This window comes from Strigops habroptila, chromosome 5, assembly GCF_004027225.2.
Source record: "Strigops habroptila isolate Jane chromosome 5, bStrHab1.2.pri, whole genome shotgun sequence".
Classification (NCBI taxonomy): Eukaryota; Metazoa; Chordata; class Aves; order Psittaciformes; family Psittacidae; genus Strigops; species Strigops habroptila.
Genome location: NC_044281.2, coordinates 71,587,877 through 71,604,105, shown reverse-complemented (window position 1 = coordinate 71,604,105; position 16,229 = coordinate 71,587,877). Strand labels below are relative to the sequence as shown.

The following is a 16,229-nucleotide window of genomic DNA, read 5'->3' as shown; positions in this document are numbered from 1 at the left end:
AAAAAGTGTTTGTTAATGCCATGAAATGAAAAAAAAAAAAGGGAGGGGTGGAGAGCTTCTGTGTTAAAATAGAAAGAAATGGGCTCAATAATAAATATGGGGAATTAGGTAAAGTTCTAATAATCCCTGCACTTGCAGTGAAGCGTGTGGGTATCTAGGCTGGATTCAGTGACTCAACTGACAGCAAGCCGGTCCCCATACATTGCTCAGCCGGCACCAGTTTTTCCAGCTCCTCAACCCTGGTCCATACCAGTTCCCCTCCGTGAGCTGAAGCAATGTTTACTCCTGCGATAAGCAGCCTGGAGATACCCTATGATTAAAGCAAAACCTGAAGCACTGAACTCCTCTGCAAAACCCATCTTCAGCACAGCCCGCTCCCACAGCGCCAGCAATCCCCACACTCACACAAATGCTGCAATGTGTCCCTCCCTCGTGTTTGCTCATGGAGTAAAGCTACACATCTTGCTAGATGGAATGGAACTGCCAAATTTAAAATGCTAGAAGAAATCAAATTTCAGCTTGACAGGGGTCTTAAGCATTTCCAAGCAGAATGAACTTTTTTCAGTAAGCACAGGAATAGGAAATGTGGGAGCACACGTGGTGGTGATGCACCATCAGATGATGGGCAGAGCTCTTGCAGGGTGTTCTGGATGCACACGTTCCTGCAGCCAGGGAGGAAAATCATCAGTCACGACTTTCCAGGATTATTTAACAGCCAAAAAGACTTAAAAATTAATATAGCTAAGCAAGTCCCTTTAGTTGTTATACACGTATTGCAATGGAAACCCCTTTTCCTGCTCTCACCGGACTGATTTGATGATGTCTTTATTGGACAGAAGTTACAAGCCTAATGACTGAAAGAAAACTTACAGATTTTGTTACCCTGCATTTTATGTTATGTCTCCCTATCACTTACCTAGGGAATTAATTCAGATCAGAGTGTTATTTACAACTAATACCTTCAAACACATATAGGACCATCGGAAAGTTGTCAGGCAAAGGAGGATGGATGTGATTGTTTGATGATTTGAATAACCTAAAGAAGATGGTCCCAAAAGCACCACAGGATTTGCAGACACCCCCCCAAGACAACAAAAACCCAAACCCAAGCAGTTAACAACCAGCAGGAAGATTAGAGACATGGACAGGGGGTGGAAATGATCTGGAAACTGCTGGCATTTATATCTAATGAAAACCACAGTTCAAACTAAATGGAAAGCAGCAAATATGGAAATGAGAGAGAAGTGAAAGGTAACTCATGTTTAATGTAAGGAAGCAGGGAAAAAAACTCACAATTGCACTTGTGGTGCAGGACACTGGTACGAACTGACCATGAGAATGGAAGTTAGACAATGGAATTTCTTGGTTTCTCACAGAGATACAGTGGATAGCCTTGATTTCAGACAGCATTACCCTGAACACAAATTCCTCTCACTCAAAATGCTGAACTTGCCCAGCCCTCTGGTCCGGGCTCATATGGATATTGTCACAGCTCAAGGGATCTTTAAGGGACATTTAAATTATGTGCCAAGTTGAGCTCATCTCCTCCAGTGAACGAGATGCTGCACAGGTCGTATGATGAAAGAATGTGATTAAATAAGCTATTGTGATGAGAGGAGAGTCATGACCCCAGCAGGAAGTCAGGAAGATGTCAGAGAAGACTGAAGCCAGAGGAGGGAGCTGAGATCTGAGAGGCGGATGTGTGAGGAACTGAAAGGACTTTTGATATTTTAAGAAAATAAACTGCCCAAAAGGGAGTGGTGGTGTGAAAATACTGACTGTTCACTCGATACAAACCAAAAAGTGAGCTAGACAACTGCAAAAGAGGAGGAAAAAATAAATCAAATCATCCCTCATCTCTGTCTTGATGGTTTGAAAATAACATAGCTAGAAAGAAAAATTCAAGTGTGGGTGGGTTTGCTTGTTTTTGAGGAGAAAAATCTGCCTGCATGCTGAAGGAGACCTCTGAATAGATGAGTTGCTAAGCTGGACTGTTATCTCCCCTCTTTTTTGGGCAAGAGCAGCTGGCGTGGGAGGCAGGGGGTGTGTACATGTACAAGGCAGGAAGGAAGAGAGGCGCAGGAGAGAAGTACAGTTTTAACCTCAGCATAAAACAACATTGATTTTGCAATCCAGATGGCTAGACCTGAACCAGTGCCCTCATGTAATGGCAGCGCTGAGCCAGATGTGCTCCAAACAGCCTGCAGAGCCTCGACGGGTTGGTAGATGCTCTGTAAATCCAACATGAAGTTAAAGCAAAACATGATGTTAAAGCAAAACATGATGAGATCCTGCCAGCAAAGTGATCAACAAACCAAACAAGCTCCAAATAACTGTGTTTCATAGGTAAAAATAGCATGTGCACATTCAATGGGTCTTGACAAGCCACACAAAACTTTCACTAGTAAATTGAAAACATAACCCAGGCATTTAAATTCCAATAACCGGGCATTTTAATCTTTACATATATCTGCTATTCAACTCATCACTTTATACATAGATTTGACTACTCCAACTTTTTCTTACATCAGTAACAATTACAAAATGTATCTCTCATATATCAGTATGTCTTCTATATAAGAACGTGTCCTCTTCCACTCCCACTGTGACCCGTAGCTTTTCTTCCAATACAGTGATATAAAGGGGATGTAAGGTACTCCTCAGTGCAGTTTAAGCAGTGATCCTCATTTCCTGTCAGGTTACACACACAGTCCCATTAGCTAAAGCCTGTAGTAAGCTTTCCTGCTGGTTAGCTAACTGTTTCACGTGGTCTCACTTCACTGGAAGCAGCGCGGCACTGCTGCCTGCCCACGGAAGCACCCGACACCTTCCCTGGCCTCTCTGGGAAGGCTGCAGGGAGCTTCTCCCTTCTGTATGTTCATGCAGCTCCTCAATGCTGACCTTACTCTTCAGTTTTCACACACCAAAACTGCTCAGCCACTGCTTTTTTGTTTTTTCCTAAGTGTTTTTGATTCTTCTGGTTGCCATGGTAAGGGCACCAGAGAAAGATGAAGGCCAGGAGGACTTGTATACCATAAATGAAACAAGTGTTTCGATGATACAGCTAATAAATGTTTACTCTTTGAAAAAGGTAGTTACTCTGTATAACAAACAATATGATTGTGTAGCATATAAACAGACAAAGCTGTTTTTAATTTCAGAGTTAAATTGGAAAATCTAACCCCCACCCGTCTTTTCAAATTATAGGTCAAGTATCTCAGACCTGACATAAAGCAATGAGTCCTTTAACAATTAACAACACAGTACCTGAACCTTCTGAGCTTGCAGACATTACTGAAGTAAATTTATACAGCATTATCTTAAAGATTGGCCAGCAGTACCTCTGGATGCTATCAGGCTGCTCACACCCAGCTGATCTTAAGTTCTTTCCACCTTTCTAACACACACAGAACAACAAACAAACAGGTCCTATCAGATTCTCCAGGTCATCAGATGCTCACAGGTTACACGCAGTATTAAGCAAACAACTCTGAGAACTCACTGATAATGTCAGGACATTCTTTGTGCACATAGGTCATAAAACTCCTATAATTTGTTTAAGACTTATTATGAACAGACTCTAAGACATTAGCAAACACCAGAGGTAATGGGAATAGCTTTCCAGTAGCTTTTAAATGATTTAATTTAGGAAAGGGAAATTGCACATCATGGAGGAGTAGTCAGACTGCACATCAATATGTGCATCAAACAGCACATCAGAGAGATGCAGCAGTTTGATGTCTGAAGATGTCTGGTCAGGGCTGTGGCCTTTACAATAACATGCACTGCACAAAGCACACCGTGGTTCCTGAAATATATTCTCTAATTTATTTTCTTGCTAAAGGATTTAATTTTCTTACTTGAAAGAAAAAGTCTTGTTAATAAAATAGATGAAATCAGTACCTAAGCTTCCTAGTATATGACAGTGATTAACTCTTTAGTTTTACACCATAAACCTTTGCTCAGAGAAAGGGCATGTTCAAACAAGCTCACCTCAAGTCCATACATGCTTGTATATTTTTAAGAAATGCAGCAAGGATAATACCTACATCTCATATTTACTAACACTTACCAGAAGATGAGTCAATGACTATTTTTGTGATCTGAAGGCGTATATCAAGACTGGAAAAAGATATGAATGCATACGTCTAAGACTGAATGAAGATTTACCACTGAGCAAGCTCCTCTTTAAAACATGTCTGATACCCTCTCTTCCTCTCCTTCCAAATATCTTCAAACTATTTCCTTCTTGTCAACTGGAATAAACCAGAGACACAAGAAAGCTCTATGCAAACTTCTAATGCAGTGTAATTCTGCAGCTGTAGAACAAGAAGAACAAAAACACTATGTACAATACCCATTAATTCAATCCTGAACCTGTGCTACAGACACAGGTAACAGGAAAAATGCCTTTTGGCCTTTTTATGACAAATATATTCAAAAGGAGACAAGATACTTGTTTTCTATACTGATTCTCATGAACACTATGGCACATCACAACTGGAACGTGGAAGAAATAATGCAGTTTCTATTCCCAAATCAGTTATGAAATTTGCTTGATGGATATTCAGTCACTGTATTAAAAATGCTTTTATTGCCTCACACAAGAAATCACAGCAGGGTTCCTCTAAACTTTCTATATCAAGAAAAGAGACTCTAAAAGGAGATACTTGAGCAAAAATGGTAGTTCAGACACCTCCTCTTCATGCCTGATCACACATTCAACTCCCACGTTCCTATTGCTCCCCGGCAGATGCCAAGAGCTGAGCAGGCCCCTGGCTTATTTGGACAACTGCTCCCTTACACAACAAAAACTTGTAACTTATTGGCAGCTCCAAACAGTCACTTTCTGAGAAGTGCTGGGCTCAGCTTCTCTTGCAGCAGGACACTAACAGCAGCCTGGCGGCTCTCTGTCCCCCAGCCTTCAGTTAAAACGCTTACCTAGACTCAAGGGTTGCCCCTCTTCATCCCCCTTCCTAAAATCTGCATGCTGACTCTGCATCCATTAAAAAAAATACCCACAGAGACTGCCGCAAAGGGACATTTATTACATTTGGCAGACTTGGCAAAAGGTCCCCCAAAATGTTAAAGAAGTAGTTACGCTCATTGAATTCAATACTGCCATCAAAAGGACCAAAAAATAACACACGTACAAACCCAAACAAGATCTAACTTATCTATCAGGCCAAAGACCTAGTCTTTGCTGTGAGTTATGGCTACTCACAATGTGAATATTTTAACAGGAAGAAGCAGACTCCGATCACATTTTACAATCAAGTGTTAACATAAAATTATCATGATTGAAGAGTTATGCAATACCTCCTTAGAGTATTTTCTTTATAAAAGAGCCTGGCTGCAAACCCAAGCTTGCACAAATAGACTTGAAAGTAGTAAATTCCTTAGTCAACAGGTTCACATTATACTCAGAGCACCACACAGATCCAAGAGGCACTCCACGACAACACTTTAGCAAACAATCCTGTTATTCATGGATGACTATAATGGGGTGATTACTAACAGCTGTTTGCAATCTCACTGCATATGGAAAAGCTTCCAAAAAATTACAGAAGCAGCACCCCAACTTACAGAGGAACTGAAGGGAGAAGGATCTGTAACGCTGCTTAACCCCTTCCTGGTCACGTTACCCTCACTACTCACATCACACCCCAACACCCCCAAAGGCTCGACCTCACACAGACCTTACTCACTCCTATGGCTTCAAAATAGTCAAGGCAACAGTATTACTTCAGAATGTATTCATCAGCTTAAACCCAAAGAATGCACGTATTAAAATATAAATTTCAACTAGTATGAGTGTGGTTCGATAGATTTAATAGTTTTATGTAGCCTACACAAGTACTGAACTTACACAACCAGTAGATGAGCGTTAATATGGCCAAATATGGGTATGATCACCCCAAGGACATAAAAAGAACATAGTCTAGCTTTTAAACAAACTTAACCCAATTATGAATGTTAATTAAAACATTCCTGATGCAAATGATAGGTTAATATTCAAACCCAGAAAGCAGAACACCATGTAATGCCCTAATTTGTTCCTATTTGACCGGTGACTCCTTCACTCACTTCCCTGCCCCTAAGTTTTAATTAAGCCCCCTGCAGCCAGCCAGATCTTTTTGTAATACTGCAATGAAGCATGAGAGAATCAGGAGAGAAACAACACAATAAAGGCTGCTTGTTCACAGACAAAACATTGTGCAAACAAAATGCTGGATAATCTGTTTAGTAACTCTTCTTAGAAGATAGTCCAGAGATATTCTCGCTAGCTGTGATGTCGATTTCTCTTTTTTTAAGTCTCAAAAAGTTAATCAGGAATCTCAGAAAACAACACACATTCATTCTCATCCCCCTTTAACCCCACTCACAGGGCTCTGCAGTATCTGAGTGACCCTCTTCCTTTGCTCCATCATATTGAAGTCCTGTCTCAGGTCAGGAGACATGTTTCTCTCCCGGATATACTCTGGGTCATTCTCGTTGATGCGATCGAAGTACCGCTCCTTGTGAGGCATCGTGGCTGAGGGAGGAGTAGTGATCACCACCTGGCTGGCATCGGTACTCATGCTTCAACGCTGCGGGTGGTAGACCTCACCTGAAACAAATAACAAAGAGGAAAGAATGATTAACAATTATAAAGAGGGCATTGAATATGACTTCCAAGTCTGGACACAAATAGTGTTCTTATTTGTCTCTGCAGAACATCTAAAATGAAAGGGGAACACGTGAATTATTATCATAATCAGAAAGCTAAGGAAAAATTCTAGAAAACTGCTTAAAAACCATTAATGAGTTCTCTGATAGTGCATAACCAGCTCTTTCCAACCTAAAATAAATCCCCAACAGCATACAATTATGACATTCAAAATGACCATAATATATTTTATGATAAACTTTCCTGTACCATTTTACATTGCACTCATCACCCCCCAACGTTTTTACATAGCTCTCCTTCCTGACATGTTCAACCAAACATACCTAGAAGACAGGGCCTCTGTTTAACATCCACTCAGAGCTCATCTCCCAACTCAAATGAAGACATTCCTCAATCAGAGCATTTCTGCAGCATCTCATAACCCCAGCTTAAAGACAAGACATGAGGATGCTTGAAGACTGCCAGGGGACCTCTGCAGAGCCCTGGCTGGTACCTGCACTCTCAGAAAACACTTGGAGACATCGAGGGAACTGCAGAAGAGGATGTATGTTGGGTTGCACAGGACTGAGGCTGCATCCACAGCAAATAGCTGAGATTTAGCTTTTCTCCTTTTGTGTGCAGTCGTACACCAAAGATTCTCACTGCAGCTCATTACATTAGGAAAAAAAAACAAACACAAACAACCATCAACTTTCATGTCTTGGTAGAAAGCTGTGCTTAAAACCTCATTAAAAACCCTGATAAGCATTTGTAAACACAAACAGAACTGGATCAAAAGGAAAAAAGCAGACACCTGCATTTTCATACAAAGAATGAGGCTCAGAAGCACACTCAAGAACACCATTCCTCAAACGGGTACTGAAGAGGGATGTTTTCTCAGGTTTGAGGAACAAAGAGAAGTAAGATTTGTAGGAAGAGATAGCGTATTATGAAAAAGCATCTTAACATGCAAATATCTGCATTCAATAATATATTTAATATAAAAATATTTGCATGCAAATGTGTTTGGTATGTAAATAATTCACATCTTCAGAGGTAAAATAGCCAAACATGAAGGAATGAGAGTTGTTGAGCAGTATTAAGCAGCGTGGTTTGAAATCATGGTATTGGTGGTTTAAAGTGCTCCATGGTACAGTTCACCCATCCCTTGTTTGGGTCAGTGCAACTACTGTTTGGGGTATTCTGCGGACAGTGAGTGGTCTGACATGGAGCACCTGAGCTCCTCAAAGTATAAACTTTGCATATTTTCCAGATGAAACATCTGGAAGCCCTGTTAAAAGCAGCTTCAGCAGCACAAGCCCTCCTCCTGCCTGCGACAAGCCCTTTTTGTCCTTGTGCTGCACCCTCTGCTGTGCAGCCATGCCATGAACTAGGCTGGCAGGAGGATGCAAACTGTTTTTCAGCCAGTTTCCCACACTGACACCCAAATGGCTTTGCTGGCATGCTGCAGGGACAGCACAAGAATGAAATCCTGGGCCACAGCAGCCCTGCCACCAAATCTGAAGCCCCAGACAGAAAGTAAGAGAGATACCACCTGCCAAGCTGGGAAAGCATTAGAAGATAAAGTACAGGAAAAGCACGTCTATGATTTTCTTGTATATTACAGATTATGGTAGTTCTTTTACCAGTGAGTTTTGCATTTGCTGCTTGGGTGCAGTATGAGTTCATTCTGTATTTGCTGACTGACCATTGAGAAGCCTGCTATGTGTGGTCAATTTGGCGATGGGGGGAGAAGACAAGGGGCTTGCTGGAAGTAAGTGAGGGTTTGGGAAAAATCCAGAAGTATGAAAAGGGCTTTTCTTTTTTTTTTTTCCTAAAGAATGAACTATTGTGTTTTTCCAGCTGGGAGCACTGAAGCAGAAGGATAAGCATCTTGGGACAGCATTTGGGGATATGATCACAGCCTGGCTTCCCTCTGTTCAGGTTAGAACAGATACCCTTATAAATGCAACCATGTATTATGTCTTCCTTCCCCCCCAAAAGAAAAAAAGGTGGGGTTTAATTAGGAACAGAAAACAGCATTATAACAAGACACAAGACAATGAGCTCACTCTCCAAATGCCACAAGGTATGAAGAGCTTGAAACCAGACCTCTCAGCCTATGCTGTTCTCCATCTGTGTCAGGGCAAATACCTCCATCCAAGCCAGAACAGACACCTCCCAGCACCTGCTGGGAGCTGAAAGCACTGTAGAAATGCAGATGGCAAGAACCTTGCTTGAATCAGCGACCAGCTGCGACTCCTGCTCTTCCGTTACTTCCTCCCAGGAGTTGCCTTATCCAACTGTTTTCCCCAAATGCCCCTGAATCCCGTTAACCCTGAGTGCCAAACTTGCTCAACTGCTGACCCGCTCAGTTCGTTGGACCGACTACACGCGTGTCTGAACTTCAAAAAACTTTAACTCTTATTATTGTAGGTTTACACGACACAATTAGTTCAAGTCTGTTACTTTACAATTCATTCTTACAGTGACAGAAGAGCCCATTCATCTGTAAAAAGACACAAATGTGCCTGGCAATACCTAAAATCCCACAAAAGAGATTTTTCTAATTGCTTTGGACCTCATTTTCCCCCTCTTTCATTTTAGACTGGTTTGTTACCTCTAGCCATTAAGATTACAACATTAAAGTCCTTGTACTACAAAACCCCCTCCGTTACTGAACATAATATGGGTATTGGGTCCAGTTGTTCTTATTAGGTCTGGTTCAATGCTCACTCTGTTGGGCCCAGGCTGACTCTCATATAACCCCTACTGTTCATTTGGAAAATTTTCAAACAAATCAGCCATTCTTTCATTATTTATTTGTATCTTGCAGTGATATTTTTTAGAAAAGAGGACATTTGTTAAAAATACACTCAGCTTTTGGGGATTTAAAGCTCCATACCTCTTTCTCAGCACAGGACTGGCAATGACTTAGAATTAAGTATTTACAGAAAATCCAGATCTCAAAATCTATGAATTCTGACAGAGTATTCTCTCCCTTTCCCTGTTTTTTCATGAGATTCTTTTGCCTGGAAGAAAACTCAGCTTTGCTGCAAGGCTACTTTTAGCTTTCACCCCTTCCAATGATGTTCATGAATTACAGAAAGTGAGCTACCATCTTCCTGAGCGGTACTAGCTAATGCTTCTTATACTGCATAAGTGTAAGTGGTTCTAGAGACTGAGGCACAGGTGGAAATGAGAGATTATATGCCCCGGTAGCAACAAGACACTACATCTAGACTGGTCAGAAAGGACAAACATACACAGTGAAATCAAACCTAAACTAGGATCTGATTTTGTCCTTGTGAGAGCCATCCATCACTCCTGCTCAGCTGAGACACCTATTTTAGCCCACATTTTGGCCTAACATGCACTTTGCTGTCATGCCAAAAAGAGATTCAAAATACACTGAACCACAGATGGGAAAACTGCTCTTCCACTACTCCAATGGAGGCGAAAAGAAACTAAAAAGAGCAAGGCAGGATGTGTAAGTTTTTCTTACAGAGAATCCCCATAAAATCTGCTGAAAAGTCTTTTAGGGGCCTGTGAAACAAAGAGGCTCAGAAGCTCTTGCTACAGGGTAACTTGTTCCTCTAACTCTGCTTACCCCTGAACAGTTATGCCTTCCAGGTGAACTGAACTCTGATATTGCTATGAAAGAAAACAGGTCATGTCCTCGTGCTTTGATGCCTTATATAGCTCATGGGTTTGGCCTCCATATTCTGTTCTGGATTTTATACCTGTAACTGGGCTACAGAGAGAAAGTAGAACATTTCACCTCTGTCAGGAAGCTATGCATCTCTACTTAGAACTAAGTTTTACCTAAGAAAAGCTTTCAATTTATCCCAGGATCTTGGAACTGTTGGTTTTAGGCTGCAACATTAAGTCCTGAGCATCTCCATCTGACACTTTGTAAAGTGTCTAAGTAACATGCTGTGCTGCTTTTGCCAGAATAACTGTTTTCAATGTCAAATTACAAAAGCAGCTCAAAAATAATTATGAGGTCAGAGAAATAAGGAGTGCTGAAGAAGAAAAAAAAAAGAGTAAGAGACCAAATGCAAGGAAAATCTACCTTGCCAAGAACACCCCAGAAAGCACTGACTTAATGTATTTATATCTTTCATAATGTACGGAATGCATATAAAAATAAATACCACCATAAGACAAAGACAGAGCAACAGTAAAAGGATCAAATCATTAGATCACCTAGCAACGAATTATTAACCTACCTTTTATGCTGATGTTTTATGGCTGGTTTCAGACTTCCCCATTTCCTCTATGCAGCACAATCCATCTGTTTGAGAGTTTCCAGCACTGCAAACCAGCAGTGCGTGCACTGCATCATTAACCAGTACGACCGATCTCAGGTCTGAGCACTCCAGCTAGACTACACCACATCTGAGCATTTCTTTTTTAAGGAGCACGTTGTGTTACTCTGCTCTTGCCATTTCTCGCCTGCTTGTTTTTAAGGAACAGTCTGCTCTTTCTTCCCCCCTCTCGGGTATCTTGTCTGCCAGGAGACTTGTTGGAAGCAAACTGGGTGTCTCTTGATCTCAGTTCCAACCTCCCTGTGAAACAGGCAGGTTCCAGTCTGAATTAAAGACTTGGCTTTAGGCAACGCTGTCAGCTATATACATAAGCTGGCAGAAAGAAACACACTTAACTGAGGGAATGATTAAGAAGGACAGGAAAATACATAGGAGAATATGGACTGAGATGAGGGTCACCATTACTGTCTTCTGGCACTGGAAAGTCAGCTGTTGTTACTCCTTCCTGTAAATTTTAGCAATGAGGTATAATTGAGTAATTGCATCTGTTCTAGGGCAAAAAAAAAAATTATTTGGATAAAGACCTCAAAACTCAATTCATTTTTTTTTATTCTCCTGACCAGGACATCAAATACCACAAATATCTGACAATGCACTGACAGATTTATTTTTGTTGTGTTATTAACATGTTACAATGGGTTTGGGTTTCATTTACCAGTCTCACCTTACACACTGGTAAGATGAGTAAGGCGCATGATCAGATGTTAGCATTTTCTAAGTGCCGTTTGTGGAACTGAGAATACTTCTGCTACACTAGATAGGCAGCACTTGTTCAAGATTATATTCACTGATTTTACTGATAGGTAGTGATCCTGTACACTAGCACTCAAGGCAAGCTGTCAGACTGCATTCTTAAATTGACACAAGGTAGTATTTGCATTAAAAAAATAAAGTAGTCATACCTCCCAACCTTCCCACCCATTCAAGCTTTCTCCCTGTTTCACCTCCTCAGATTCATGCCCGCAGATGATTGTAAGGTCAGATGGTAGAACGTGTAGGAGAAACTATTCTTCGGCTGAGTTTAAAGTGCTGGTTTCTCTGTTGGGGTTTTTTGTTTGTTTAGGGTTTTTTGAACTTTATTTGATTTATTTTGAGCTGCATCAGTTCTCCCAGCCAGCTAACTGCATACCTACAAACGTTTGTTCCGAAACAAAGACAGTGATGATATGGGGGTGTCTAATACCGCTTCTTCCAGTAGCAATGCAGCCATGAACAATTTGCCATGCTACAGCCCCACCTGGTTACAAATCAAATATTCTAATCCAGTGCTGTGTATTTGATTTAAGTCCTTCTGCTTTTAAACAGAGCAAGCTAATAAAATAACCATCACCTCCCTTCTGACAGCACATTAAAGAGACTATGTGACAACAGGATATATTTTTCCTAAGAAATAAGACCTTGAGTGTATTTGAATCTTGGTTTTGTGTTTCTCTGTTAAATCTAAAGCATAATTTTTCCCAATTATATAGTGCAATATTAAAGTCGGCATAAATATTCAAGCTGTGCAATTCACACATTACTCAGTGTAAACTGGAACTGAGCCAGCTACTCTTTGCTGTCAAAAAGTGAGATAACGTATGCTGACAGCCAGCCAGGATATGGGGGTTATACCTTCACCTTTCACTGAAGATGTGACATTTTTTTTCTCTGCTGAGGAGAAAGGAAGACTCCTTACAATGCACCCAGCTGTAGCAGGTGCAGCCTGCACCTCCACATTTGCAGGCTGGTCTGCCAACATTTTGCAGCAGAAGCAGTAAGGGGAAAAAACCCCAAGCGCAGAGTGATGGTTTGATGTATCCAATATGCTCTACCACACGGCCATAAGTGCTATTTGCATGTGTTAAATCTCATAAATGAGCTTGTATGCTTAACCCTGTAGACCCAGGGTACTTTAATCGTTCGGATTTTGGTATTCCCTCACTGCTGTCTGACAGTTTTAATGATTCTTAATGATTCCCTTGATGAGGGACCTATCCAGCTACCCTTTTCTGGATGATTGTATGATACAAGACAAAACCAGTCTCAAAAGGACAACCTCAAGACTTCAGATCCAAGGTCCATCTTGCCCAGTATAGAACCTCCTGTGCTGAGGAAAGGCTGTATGTAACTGGGCTGTTTCCATCGCTGTATTATGTGACCCTTAAGCACTCAGCAGTGTAGAGACTTCCTTACTTCACTCCATAAAATGATGGTTTCTTGTTTTACAAGTACAATGTTAAGGTTGTGCTGACAATAAGAACATTTTGAGATTATAATGTTCTTTACACAAAAGATTCAGGTCAGAACAAACCCAGCCACACAAGCAAACTGGTGACAGAGAAGTAGCAGAGGAGGAACTCAAGAGTTTGTGGGTGAAATGATGCACACAGGTGCTCCTGCACTGCACCAGGAAAGGGGCGGCTGCACCATGAGAAATCACTGAAATGTCAGAGTAGCAAATCAACACGTCACATGCTGATTATTCACTATAAATCCTCATCTACTGCTGGGCAGAGCTTGCCACGCCAGTTATCTATGACAAGCTATCTACAAGCAAATAAGAACTATTCATTTGTAACTTTAAACAGACACAATAGATTGTGTCATTAAACCCTTGCTTTAAGAGAAAGAGGTCAGTCACCCACAGATATTACACTGTTTTGTTTTTTCCTTTTCCCTAAACTTGTTCCTTTAAAAGGAAATTTTCTCTTTCATAGTTATATTTCCTCCTTTTATTTACTTGTTATTTTTAATAACGACCTGTTTCACTGCAATTTCCCAGGAGCAGCTTTAAAGCTGGGTGACATTTTGCTCATATGTAAGTTTTATTGACGTATCTGTACATTTTTTGAAACAACATTAAGCTGCACTTTGGAGTGCTGATACTTGTCACCTCTGCTTGGGTACACAGGGTGATTGGTCCTATGAAATGGTTTCGAGTCTGTGGACAGGGACTATTTCTAAGGCAATTTAAAATAAATCACCTCCTTAAATTGAGTAAAACCACCAGAACAGCTAAAACCTTAAATTATTTGTTAAACTGCAAATAGTTCCTGTACTCACTAGACTTGAAAAGTGTGTCAGTCGTACCTCACACCCACTTTTCCTCTGTTTCTCTTTCATCTTTTAGGTTATACTGAAGTTCATGGAAAAGCATAAAAAATGAGTTCTGTTATGAGGATGTAAGTTTCTCTAGGTTTAAGCTGTTCTTCTATAGCAGCATTAAATTAAAATTTCATGCACATGATATGAGATCACTCGAAAATACCTGAACACTGAGGTTCAATATCTGAACACTGCTTCTATCCAAAGGCGAGACTGCTGTCCTCACTCTAGCAGAAAGCCAAGGACATGTACAGGAGCTGCCAGAGGAAAGAAAACCTCTCTCTTTTATGAGATAAAAGCACTAGCTCTTTCCTAACACAACCTTAAAGCTTAGACATTATAGAGAATAAACTATGCATCCAAATTTAATCACTTTTAGAAGCATATTAAGAACATACCCATTACCATCATAGAATCATAGAATGGTTTGGGTTGGAAAGGACCTTAAGATCATGTCGTTCCAACCCCCCTGCCATGGGCAGGGAATCATCTCTGAACAGTAGTTCTAGCTGATGGAAGCACAAGAACACGTGCGTAACTCCAGTGTGCCAGCAGGCCATGGGACCACAGAAGGTCCAGGCACTCCTGAGCAGCTCCCAGCAGCACAGCCCAGTTCAGAGAGCTGGCCCATGGGTCAGCATGACCCTTATGGGCTCTCTCAGACCAGCAGTGCATTTCAGCTCTGGCAGACCCTGTTTTGTTACCCTTCTTTTACAGCTGACAGCATTGACCCACCCATGTCAAACCTGTTTGGGTGCCTGCAACAGAAGTAATACGTATTATTAGTGAGTATTTACATATTTTAAAGAATCCAGCAGCGATTTCAGCACTTACTGGGAATTAATTTCCTGCATTTATCCATTCCCACTACTAACTGATCCCTGCAGAGTTAGTATCAATAAGGGAGACAAGCAAACTCTGATATTTGCTCTGCAAGTACATTACTTGTGTTTGAACTTACTTGAGTCATGGAACCCCTCAAAGTAGTGTCTTTAACTCCAAATGCATATTCCAGTTTTATTATAAAATCAAAAATGAAGATGAAAGACATAAATAAGGAATAACTGCTTTTCACTATGGTTTTAAGGATTCTGATGAAATGCAAATGCTGCATCACCAAAGCAGCTTCAACCAACTTTTGTTCCTCATGATCCTGCTCATGTTCATGCTACAAAGGGACAGAGTAGATAACAAGCAAGAGGAAAAAAGGAAAAATGGATAGTATTTTGAAGTCATCTATTTTCAGAGATATCTGGACTTTGGTTTTGCAAAAGTAAGGTAGTATTTTCTGAAATAGTGTGAATTTAAGACAATATAAAGCCTTTTTTTTTTTTTTAAGACTTATCTCTGCTTATCTCCATAAGCACTTGTGGCTAAGTTAACTAAAAATATTTCACGAGTCAGTAGACAACAGAGAGCTAAATTAAAAGATTACAGTTAGTACTTATCCCTATTAAGCTGTGAAAGTACGCAAACACGCAACCCCCCCACACAGACAAGCAATGGCTGAAAAACCTCCCTAAATCCTTTGAAAAAGATGAAACCTACATTCCTCTATAACATAAACTAAGAACTTAGCTGTGAGAATAAACATGTAACTGGAAAAGGTGATTGCAGTTATAACCGTTCACACTTGCAACATTCTTCCTCTCCCTCTCTCGCAATGCAAAGCCTCCAGCTTCCTCTGGTGCCTTTTTTCTTGGGCTGCCTCTGAACAGCACAGCTACAACTTCACTCTTCATGCAGATCTACAGAGTTATGGAGCAGAAGAACCTAGTTTGTTATATAAATAACTTTTTAAATCCCACTGATTTACACCAACTTGGAAAGCACCACTGGAGTAACAAGGGCTACTTCCCAGCAATCTGCAAGAGCCCTCCTTGGTCGCTGGTACCATGTGTGACATTAGAGAGCAGGGAAAACTCTGACTGATGCCAGGGCACATCAAAAGCCTTCTTGATTTATGGCAGTTTCATTATCCTGAGAAATGTCATGGCCAAAGCAGCTGCCTCCTGGGTTTTGCTGGAGGGTCAGAGGCTGCAATGGTGGGCAACCCAGATGATCGACATGAGGCAACTGCTTGATTTTACAAATGTTCACACGAACAACCCATCTCGTGCATGGCAGCACGCAGCCAAACCTTTTTATAGCCCAAACCCCTGGAG

At 41.0% G+C, this 16,229-nt stretch overlaps 1 protein-coding gene across 3 annotated transcripts in view; it reads right to left on the bottom strand.

Moving 5' to 3' along the window:
* The window catches only part of ADD3 (adducin 3), a 100,654-nt gene that overhangs the window by 21,136 nt on the left and 63,289 nt on the right, over positions 1-16,229 (bottom strand). For 2 of the 3 annotated variants that reach the window (XM_030486630.2, XM_030486632.2), the window contains exon 3: positions 6,387-6,610. In XM_030486630.2, the coding sequence (XP_030342490.1) occupies positions 6,387-6,581 (195 nt within the window). In that variant the 5' untranslated portion in view covers positions 6,582-6,610. Of the gene's footprint in view, positions 1-6,386; positions 6,611-10,881; positions 11,128-16,229 lie in introns of those variants that run through there. The other variant, XM_030486631.1, reaches the window with a different exon arrangement.